Source organism: Plecotus auritus (genome assembly GCF_963455305.1).
Source record: "Plecotus auritus genome assembly, chromosome: 10".
Classification (NCBI taxonomy): Eukaryota; Metazoa; Chordata; class Mammalia; order Chiroptera; family Vespertilionidae; genus Plecotus; species Plecotus auritus.
This window is the reverse complement of record NC_137785.1, coordinates 62,189,846-62,200,523: the sequence shown is the minus strand read 5'-3', so window position 1 is coordinate 62,200,523 and position 10,678 is coordinate 62,189,846. Positions and strand designations below refer to the sequence as shown.

General features: G+C 58.9%; 1 protein-coding gene across 6 annotated transcripts in view; it reads right to left on the bottom strand.

Annotated features, from left to right (window-relative positions):
• Window positions 1–2,186: 2,186 nt before the first annotated feature.
• Window positions 2,187–10,678, bottom strand: part of DPY19L3 (dpy-19 like C-mannosyltransferase 3) — a 29,401-nt gene continuing 20,909 nt past the window's right edge. For 2 of the 6 annotated variants that reach the window (XM_080643500.1, XM_080643501.1), the window contains exons 16-19: window positions 10,418–10,500; window positions 9,879–10,011; window positions 9,493–9,651; window positions 7,205–8,552 (exon numbers count right to left, since the gene is read on the bottom strand). In XM_080643500.1, the coding sequence (XP_080499626.1) occupies window positions 8,352–8,552; window positions 9,493–9,651; window positions 9,879–10,011; window positions 10,418–10,500 (576 nt within the window). In that variant the 3' untranslated portion in view covers window positions 7,205–8,351. Of the gene's footprint in view, window positions 3,014–7,204; window positions 8,553–9,492; window positions 9,652–9,878; window positions 10,100–10,417; window positions 10,501–10,678 lie in introns of those variants that run through there. The other 4 variants (XM_080643498.1, XM_080643499.1, XR_013959152.1 and 1 more) reach the window with 3 other exon arrangements.

Below are 10,678 nucleotides of genomic sequence, written 5' to 3'. Positions count from 1 at the left end.
GCCTGCGGACTGAAAGGTCCCAGGTTCGATTCCAGTCAAGGGCATGTACCTTGGTTGCGGGCACGTCCCCAGTAGGAGGTGTGCAGGAGGCAGCTGATCGATGTTCCTCTCTCATGGATGTTTCTAACTCTCTATCCCTCTCCCTTCCTCTCTTTAAAAAATCAATAAAATATATTTAAAAAAAAAGAAAAAAAAAGAAGAGGGTTCTAGGCCCTGTGAGCACATTGTGCAGGGCCCACTCTTCCCTCTGGCTTCCCTGCCCCTAGCACCCCAGGGCCCAGAGGGCGAGGGATGAGAGAGAGAGGGAGACCCACTGACCTAATCCTGGAGACCTTTGTATCCGAGTACCAGCCCCAGTGCCCTTTACTTTCGTCTGTTCACGTCGCTGGGCACCGCCCTCACCCCTCACGTAAGGACCAGGGGCCGAATTAGACCAGGCGTGAAGGCCAGGAGGCGAGGGCACGGGGCGGGAGCACGAGACCCTGACGTGGGCCAGGGAGGCGGACGGTCCACAGGGGCCGTGTCTCCAGCTGACGGACGGCCCGGTTTCCTCTCCCTGACTCATCCGGGCGTTTGATGGTATTCTGGGGAAGCGTCCTCCCGCCGGTGGGCTCCCTGAGCTCTCTCCGTCCCTTTCATCCGTGACCCAGTTTTGCCGCCTGCTCCCCAGGAGGCGCTGCCCTTTCTGGGGAATCTCCAGAAGGGTGGGGACTGGCCGGGCGCGAGGCTGGGCTCTGTTGGCCCCCAAGACTGTGGGGTTGCGAGTCCATCTGCGGCGTGGGGTGGGGACCGAGGCTTAATGAGGAGGGAGCCCCACTGAGGCCCTGAAGCCAGGCCTACCGCGCCCCACACCCCCTCCTCACCTCTGACCAGCTGGCCGGACCTCAGCGGTTGGGAGGCGCCCCGGAAGGGGGACCTGCCACGGAGGCCATGCCCGAGCCCTTCCCGGGAGGGGGTCTGGAGAAGGCTCCGGGAGACCAGCTCTCCTCCGGAACGTGCTCCTGTTGCCTGGCAACAGGTGGCCGTCTTCACTGGCAGCCCTTCACTGGGGAGGGGGTCCTGGCTGTCACATCACGGTCCGGAGCCGCCGCGGCCGGCCTTTCTGCACAGCCCGCACTCGGCAGCTGCTGTATCCTGCCTGCTGGCAGGTGAGGCGATGGTGCAGCTCCACCCTGTTCACGGTGCCGCCCTCAGGGCCCAGCGCGCAGTAGGTGCTCAATAAGTGTTTGCCAGGTGAGCGGAACAGAGAGCACCCAGAGGACAGAGAGAATCAGGAGAGAAACAAGAGAACGCAGAAAACAGAGAGAATGGAGAGATCCTTGACCTTTCAGCCTTGACCCTTAACCCCTGACCCTGACCCTAACCCATTTCTCCTGATTCTCTCTGTTTTGTGCGTTCTCTCCGTTTTCTGTTCCTCTCCCGAGAGGAAAGAGCTACCAGGCCCCTGCTGGCTCTTATGTTCACCATGGATGCTCCCTCCCAGCGAAATCTTCCAGAGAATTCGTTCTGTTTTTTGTTGTTGTTGTTTTTATATATATTTTATTGATTTTTTACAGAGAGGAAGGGAGAGAGATAGAGAGTTAGAAACATCGATGAGAGAGAAACATCCATCAGCTGCCTCCTGCACACCCCCTACTGGGGATGTGCCCGCAACCAAGTTACGTGCCCTTGACCGGAATCGAACCTGGGGCCTTTCAGTCCGCAGGCTGACGCTCTATCCACCGAGCCAAACCGGTTTTGGCTCGTTCTGTTTTTTGTTGTTGTTTTTTTTTTTTTTTTTTTTTTTTCAGAACGAAATCTCTGTGAAGACAAGAAAGATAGAGGTGTTTGTTTTGTTTGCTCCTGGCTGTGTCCCTGCAGCCCGGGACCATGCCTGGCACACAGTCGATGCTCAGAAAATATCTGAAGGAACGAATGCCTGTTTTCTCGTCATCTGTCTGTCGTAAATAATTCCCCCCATCATGTCCCGCCTCCCCTGGCCCCCACCCGTCTGCCTGCCCAGTGCCCACACCCCCTCAGCCCCCGTGTACTTTCCGTGGCCCAATACCAGCGGCGCCCGGCGTGCGGTCAGCACTCCGTGCCTATCGGGGGAGCGTCCTGATGGTCAGTGCCAGGCTGGCCCGGAGCCAGTGCTGGGTGAGCGAACGAACATAGGACATTATTATTATTATTATTATTTTTTTTTTGGGGGGGGGTTGTCCTAAAGCTCATGAGGAGGACAGCGAGGTGGCATCACCAAGGATGGGCCCTGCCTGGGACAGGGGACCACTCCCTCGCCTGGGCCGGTGGAGGGGGGGGGGGGGCGGGCCACGCCTGAGAGCTTGTTTGCAAGTCCGAGGGGGCCCGTGGACAAAGAACCTTTTGTGGTCGAAGCTGCAGAGCGGCACGAGCCCGAGCTCCCCCTGGTGGCCACCACGGGCATTGCTGGCAACACATTGGGAAATTGGTGTTTTCTGCTGTCATGGAATTGTACACCTTACTGCAACCGTTGAGCCCCACGGCCAGGCCAAACTAGTTTACATCAGCTCGTGGCCAGTCCTGTGTCACCTATTTGCCCCAGACGACGGCTGGGTTCCTCCCAGCTCCCTGGCAAACCCCATTTTTCGGTCTTTGGGTTTCTCCAGGCCCCTCAGTGCATTGACTGGACTCGGGAGGAAGGGACTTAGGAGCGGACGTTGTTGAAAGGAGACTCTCTGAGAAGGTTTGATGGAGTCACAACAAGATGACGCCGAGTAGGCAACTGCTCCCGGGAGCCAGAGGCTTAACCTCATCGACTGCCACCTGGAGACTGTTTAGGGGACAGGACATCAAATAAAAGGCGCTGCCGACCTCGCTGGATCGGCTCGTCAGGTACCTCACTGCGCACGGACCTTACCCGCCTGCAGAGGTGAGAGACGCCGGGAGGACGCCGCGCCGCCATCGGAGGCAGACCGCTCTCCCGAGGCACAAGGAGGCTGTGTGTAGAGGGGGGTCCCTTTTCCGCGTCCAGCATGGATAGAAGGCGATCCGGATCCTGAGTGGGGGCGACGGGGGATTGAGAAAATGAAAGAGAGAGACAGACACAGATACAGTAGGGGAAGCTGGGACCGGGTGGGACCACTGTCCTCTGATGGAGAGACAGGGACCCAGAACCCACACAGCGTGTTTATTTTATACCCCACATACCAGGAAGTCTTACTAAAAGTCAAGACAAAGGAGATTATTTGCATTCTTGGGTCCAGTCGTATTCATTCCTGGTGCTTGGCTGGATTTACATAATCAAACCCACCCCCTGACACCTGGGCTGAAGGTCAGGCTGACAACACTCCTGCCTTTTGGCAAAGCGTGTTTCCAGGGTGTGGCTTTGAGGACAATTTAAAGAAATGCCCCTGTGCCTTCCCAGATGCTCTGTGCACCTACAGAGCGACGCTGAACTCAGAAGCCAGGCGTGTGTCTCTGCCCGTCGGCTGATGACATTGGTCAGAACAATAGTTGCACGTGTGTGTTGTGTTTCTTTTGCCCACGATTACAGTAGATGCACAAGATCACGGCTAACACTCTTCGTGGCTTATGTAATTATCACCCGAGAGGCAAAACACGGGACGTGACACAGAGGCCACGCTTGGGCCGTCCTCGTTCACAGCAGGGGGGCGATCCAGAGTGCTTGTCACCAGGAAGGCCATGGACCGACCGCCTTCCCTTTGTGGGGAAATTTGGCCTCAGCTCACATCCCACGGTCACCGTGTCGCCCCATCCCAAGGGCCCCCCATTTCACCAAGAGAAGGTCGGGTCTGAGGCCACACTGTGCGAGGCCAAGGCTGGCCACCGGTCCATCCTTCCATGGAAACAAGTGCTTTGGAAAGTAACTCCTCTCAGGGGGGTTGGATCATAAACCCCTCCCTGAGCAGGGTGGCCACGCCCCAGGCACATGGCTGCTTCTTCAGCGAAGGGTTGGGGTTTATCTTTGCTTTGCACAAGCCCCGCCCCGTTTCTGTGCGTCCAGGACAGGTGAGCACACACCTTCCACCGCCTCTTCTCCTGTAATCTGATCCTGGCCTCCCCTCCGCCCTCCTTGTCATTTTCCTTAGATTCCAAGCGTGTACAGGCACCTGCCAACCGTCGCTGCCCCCAGCGTCAGGTCCTGCTTCCTGGCTACTGTCGTCATCGTCGGTTGGGGCCAAATGAACTCGTAAAACCCCTACAGCTTGGAGATCCCTGCGTGGCCACCCCCCCGCCCCCTTTCCCTTTCCCTTTCTCTTTAATGACATTGGTTGGGACTCACTACATTGATTTCACATTCCACTGGAGTGCGATTACTTGCATCGGAACAAAGCAACCCTGTAAAGCAGCCTCCCGCGTATGAAATGAGCTGAACGGTTTAGGGGTCTCAGAAACCTCTCGGCGTCCCCGGTCAAATCCTGTCACACGCGGCTCACTCCCATCCCAGGTCCCACCGACCCACATCATTGTCATGTCCTCGCTACAGACCCTCCTCCGTATGAAGAGGGCCCTCAGCAGCTAACGCGTGTGGCCAGCTGCGTGCAGGGTCAGCACAGAGCACCCGGGCCCACTGCGTGTCCTTGAAGGGGAGGGATACAGTCTTTCCAAGCATTTCCGCTTGCAGTGCCCACGTGGGCTTTGAACAAGCACACGCGTGACCAAATGTGTGCAGCCCCACCTCCCGAATCGCTAAGGGCCCAGGACCTACCCAGGAAGCAGAAGCGAGCCCAGGGCCCAGACAGCACGCGCCCTCCTTAGGGACCGGAACGGCGCGACCGCGAGGCGCCCGTGGGACAGACAAGCAGCGGCTCCTTGGGTTCTGACCGTCACAGGAGCGACACGCCGTGTCTGAAGCGCAAGGGCCTTATTTCCTATGTGCGCTCCACGCAAGCCAGCTCTAAAACCTCCTGGTGAGCTCTCACCACAGGACGCGAGACACACGGGACATCGTCAGCTGCCACGTCAGCTGACCAGCCAGCCGCCACGTCAGCCGACCCCTCCCGGGAACGTTTCTCCACAACAGCGCGGCACCCTCTTCTAGGCCAGAAAACTGCCAGTCATCCAGGAAGTGCTGTGACAGCAGTAACCCAGACGCACGTGCTGAGAGCATTTCACCATCTTCCTACTGATCCCGAGGTTCAGAAAACGGAATATTATGTCCGGTCAAGTAGGCTTTACCAGCCGTGGGCAAACTACGGCCCGCAGGCCGGATCCGGCTATTCTATCCGGTTCTCTTGCTCTCCCCTCCGCTCCTTTACTTTGAGTTTATATTAGTTCACACAAACACTCCATCCATGCTTTTGTTCCGGCCCTCCGGTCCAGTTTAAGAACCCATGGTGGCCCTCGAGTCAAAAAGTTTGCCCACCCCTGCTTTAGCCAAAGATGAGCTCAAGTCGCTGTAGCTCAGACAAGGCTCGTGTGGAATGACGTAGTATCTCCTCCACTCTGCGCTTGTCCGTCGCTCACCTGCCCCTGGGGGAGGTCAGAGGGTCAAGGACCCCATCGTCCAGGGGACAGCAGCCGGCCAGGATGAAGTGACTGGAATCTTTCAGTCCTCATGGAGCCTCCCCAGCCCCCGGGACCGTGGCTGGCGTTTGGAGAAGGAAGGGTCCCGGCAGGGGCCCTGACCCTGCACACACACTGTGCTTCGTCTGCGACTCCCTGCACGGGGTCCTGCCGGTAGCTCCCTTGGAGCACAAACCCTGCCGCCGAGGGCGGGGTACAGTCTAGTACCGCCTGGCCAGTCTAGATGTTTACAAAGGGGAACAATCTATGAACAATCTATGAATCTATGAAGCAATCGAAGCTCTGACAGTTCCGTGAATTTTGTTTTCCCAATAGGTGATAATTTCAACCACACCCAACTTAAAAGCAGTTTTCAGGAGCAAGTCAGCCTTTATCAGATCAAGTCATTCCTGCTCACTTTGCAGAAGCAACTGTTGGTTTTACCCCATTTTCCCGGGTTCAGGGGAAGGCTGGACTCACAAGCACAGGACTTCCTGGGAGGGGAGAGCGGGGGGGGGGGGGGAGAGGGGGAAGGGGAAGCAGCACTGGGTGCTGGGCAGAGATGGTGGAGTCACTAAATGGGGTCAGAGCACTTCCTGCACCAGAGGCCCCGGCTGCTGCTGCTCTGAAGCAGATGCGTGTCATCCTGTCTCTGGAGCAGCCGCCACCTGAGGCCGTCCCACATCATAGCTGCCCCCGAGGTGTGGTGGGGGCTCAGGCCAGAGGCCAGGCACCTGCTCTGGGCCGTCCGTCATGCTGCCCTCGCCCCCCTCCCTCCGGTGCTCCGTGAGAGCATTCATTTCCATCTCGGCGGGACCTGGTCACTGGGAAGGGGGAGTGTCACTGTGTGTGCGTGTGCGTGTGCGTGTGTGTGTGCACACGCGTGTACGCACGCGGGGACTCTGTCTGCAGGGTTTCGGCGCCCATGTTTCTCTCCGAAGCCTGAACACCGCCTGTGCGGCACCAGCCTCTGGAGAGACCCCAAGGCCACCCACACGGAGGGGACAGGCCTGGACCCTGCGCACATGCTCCCGAGACTCCGAATCCGAGAGAAAGGCCGCAGCTACCGCACAGGGACATCTGAGGTGAACGGGGTTGTGTCTGAGCAGGAGGATTTAAAATGGAGCCTGCAGCCAGGTGGCTCCGTGGTTCAGCGTTGACCTAGGAACCAGGAGGTCACAGTCCGATTCCGTCAGGGCACATGCCTGGGTTGCAGGCTCGATCCCCCGTGTGGGGCGTGCAGGGGGCAGCCGAACCGTGATCCTCTCTCATCTTTGATATCTCTCTCCCTCCCTTTCTCTGAAATCAATCAAAATATATTAAAAAAAAAATGAACCCGCAGCCCATCAGGCTGTGCCCTGCGTGTGCTCGCGCCCTCAGCTCTCCCCAAGTGTTATCACGCATCATCCCGACTGCAGAGGCTCTCCTCCGGGGGCACAGGAAAGGCGTGATTCAGGCGTGCCAGTCGCATGATCCAAGAAGCCCAGATACCGTCCATTTCTACTTCAACAGGTTTTGATAAGAGCTGAGCAGCCGGAGGCCAACGTGACATTCCTCTGGAAGCTGCTCAGGAGGAGTGGACGAGTAGAACATCACGGGAAGTCACACACACACACACACACACACACACACACACACACGCGGCGATGCCTGTGGAGACTGACTTCACTCTAACCGCAAGGGGACGTGGGAATCACTCCCAACGGCAGGAACGGGGAGAACGTTCATTTCATTGGCCATCTTGGTTTAATTAAGCGTACAAAATGCTTTTACCAACAGCTTTACATGCCCCGTTATTAGAAATTAATTATGAAAGCAGTGACCGAAACCTTGCGAGCAGACGCAGAGCCCTCGCTGTTCAGGGGTGAGTGGGACTTAGAGGCACTTGGGTACTTGGAGGGAGGAAGTGATCCGCCCCCGGGCCCCTCACAGTGACACTGGAGACCAGTCAGACTTGGTAGGAAAGCGCCCTCTGCCGAAAATACTGTATTAGTGACTCAGTTAAGATACAATATTTAAAAATATTCAGACTGTGCAAGGTTCTAGGCTGTAAAAAATACAAAGGCTAAAAACAAAACGTTTATAAAATCTTGCAAACCCAGTAAATTTAAACAAGTAAGAAATAAGGAAAAGTTATCTTTCTTGCAGGGTAGGTTAAGTGGTGTCAGTAGGTTTAAAATGAGGACACTGGACAGGGACACACACACGGCCACACACACATTCCTGCCCCTTTAAAGACTTACAACGTGGAACCGGAAACGTTTCTATGTCCGGCACTAACACATGCACATATATGCGCCCACGCACACACATGCACCCCACAGTACAAGACACGTGTTACACGTTACATTTCAGACGGAGCACAGCAAAAAGTTCTGGTTACAAGGACCTAACATGATTGTTTTGGAAATAGTAAAAGCATGGTAATTTGAAAATATTATAAAACGTTTAGGTGAAACAGGACAATAAAGAGCCTTTAAAAAGCCCCCGGGGGCCTTCACTAGTGAGACAGTGTTACATGATTGAGTTACGCACCCTCGATGCATTTCAGCCACCGCGGCCGGAAGTCAGCTGGAAGCTCAGAGGGTTTCAAACCCTGGACGGGCCACGGATTTCCCACAGGACACGCGGCTGTTCGGGCCACCGATGGACACGTGCTGTTTCCCGGCCACGGAGTCCTGCGTCCCTCCTGGGAAGCGGAGACCATTTAGGCTGGAGAACGTCCCAGGAAAGGACGGAGACGAGACAACGAAGAAGCTGGCAGAAGATACTCCAACGGCGGGGACAGTAGTGTAAACATCGCAGAGCGCAGGGCCTGCTGCGGTCACAGCGCTGAGGCTCCAGCCGCCATCACCACGACGCGCCAGCTATCGCGTTTGCCCCGACGGAGACGGAGCGGGAGGCCCCGCGACTTCCTTCTGGAGCCTGTAGACGTGGAAGGTCTTGTTCTGAAACACGCGGGTGAAGAGGGCCGAGTAGGCCGGCAGGCCCCTCCGTATCTCCTCGCAGAAGCGGGGGTGGCCCGCGGGCTGCAGACCCGCCTCGTTCTCTCCCGGGCCATCCATCATCTGAAGCCAAAACAAAACCAAGCATAATTCGGTAAAAAAAAAAAATCAAACTTGTAAGAAACAAGACGGTAGGGACAGGAGCTGGGTTTCTTCAGTGAACGTAAGGGACGTGGTCCCAATGGCAGGGGGAATCCCAGCCCCGGGGTGGGGGGTGGGGGTTGGGGGGGCCCAGGCTGAGAAGGCGCAGGGTGTGGGTGTGGGGTACAGGGCACCCTTAGCGGTAAAGCTGAGCTTGATCTTGTTCTGAGGGGACCACACTGTTTTTCTTACAAATGTGACCAGGACTCGCTAGGACCCAGCAAACCTCAGCTCATTCCGTGGCCGCGTGGAAACGCCACGCAGAGAACTCACGCCGGGGCCTCGCCCCCTGCATTCGAGGAGGCGAGGAGGTACTCCGCTCGGGCAGAAAGCCGAGGTTCACATCCTTTTCCCCAGCTTCCCTGAGGCCTTTAGGGTGCGGGAGCGGGCGGTGTGGCGGTGAATTGAGTCACACCCTGGGTCGGTGGAGGGGGGGGAGGGCTCTGGGCCAACCACAGCTGGGGGCCACAGTTCTGGATCCCGTGCTGGGCACCTGAACTTCTCTAGAGACCAGCTCTTAGGTCTCTGAGTCTTGAACTTTGTGCAGTGGAGTCTTTCCCAGAGTGCACCTGGGCCCCGCGGACAGGGCCCGGGAGAGCAGGGAGACGGCGCGGCTGCCACAGCCACGCGGGGCCAGCCCACTGATGCTGGAGCAGAGGCTTCAGAAAGGCTGAGGTTTTGATTTTAACAGCAAAACCTTCCACGTGACCTGTGGGCAGAGGCTCCTGACCAGCCAGCTGCAGGCCGGTGCCCTGTGGGCGGACGCCTGGAGACCATGCCGGCTCAGGGCCGGGGCCATCCACACAAATGCAGGGCGCTGGCCCCTCTCAGGGCCCCAGAGCCAACCCACGCCCGCGCTCACGTGTCCATTGGCCACGTCCAGCAGGTCCCGCAGCCGGCAGCCACGCCGGTGCCTGCGCTCGAAGCAGATGCTGTCCTCCAGGATCACGAAGTCGGTGCCCAGGGCGCGCAGCAGCGCGTGCACCTCCTCGGGGGGCCTCCGCGCGTAGACCTGGTACACCTGCGGGGCGATGAACCCGTGATGGGGACGGGGCAAGTCCTGTTCAGGCCAGGCCAGGCCCTCACCTCCCACGGGGCGGGACCTGAGCCCTGGACACGCCCCCACCTCGTCCCTGCCCCTTCCCAGGTCCCGGGTCCCACACAGGCCAGGCGGCTCCCGGAGCATTTCCGCCCCGCCGCCCAGCCGCCCGCCCCCAGCCCAGCGCAGGGGAAGCGCGGGGCCCTCACCGCCCGGGTGCGCGCCCGCAGGCCGCTGTCTTCGTAGTGCGGGTGGTTGGTGAGCGTCCTGCCCGTGCACAGCTTGACCCCGGCCAGCAGCTGCATGCTGCCCGCGAACACGGCCGTCCGCGGGGTGTTGGAGCTGAAAGGCGAGCGTCTCAGCCCCAGCGCGGGTTTCCCACAGCTCAGGTGACGGATGGGGGTCCGCCTGAATCGTTAACCCCCACGCTCTGCAGAGGAGCGGGCGGGCATCCTCGGGGTTTGACCGGGGCTGGGACCTGCGCCGAGAGCAGCCGTGACCCATCCCCGGGGCTGCGCCTTTACTCCCACTGATGCCGGGACCACAGCCCGGCGCCCCAGTGCACCCCGAGCTGCCTGCCAGCAGGCGCCCTGCACCGCGGGCCCCGCCCGTCACTCACTTTCCAGCAAAGGCTCGCACCCACTTAACGCCTGGAGCTTCTAAGGGAGGAGACAGCGGCGGGATCCCCGGGAGAGGCGGGCGGGACCCAGGCGCAGGTGACCCCTGAGTGACGGGAAGGGCCTCTTACTTAATCCAGTGCATCAGCTCCACGGTGTCGGGGTCGTAGAACTCCCTCAACTCCGACAGCTCGTCCATCACTCCCGGCCAGAACTGCAACGAAAAGCAACAACCACAGTCTCCCTCACCCCAGCGGTCCCTGCGGCGGGGACGGGACAGGAGAGCAGGGGCTGCAGGGCAGGAGCTGACGGGGGGGGGGGGGGGGGGGGGGGGGAACTGCTCGCTGCCGCCCCCTGCTGGGCTGGGCCACCCGCAGGCGACAGTCCCCGCC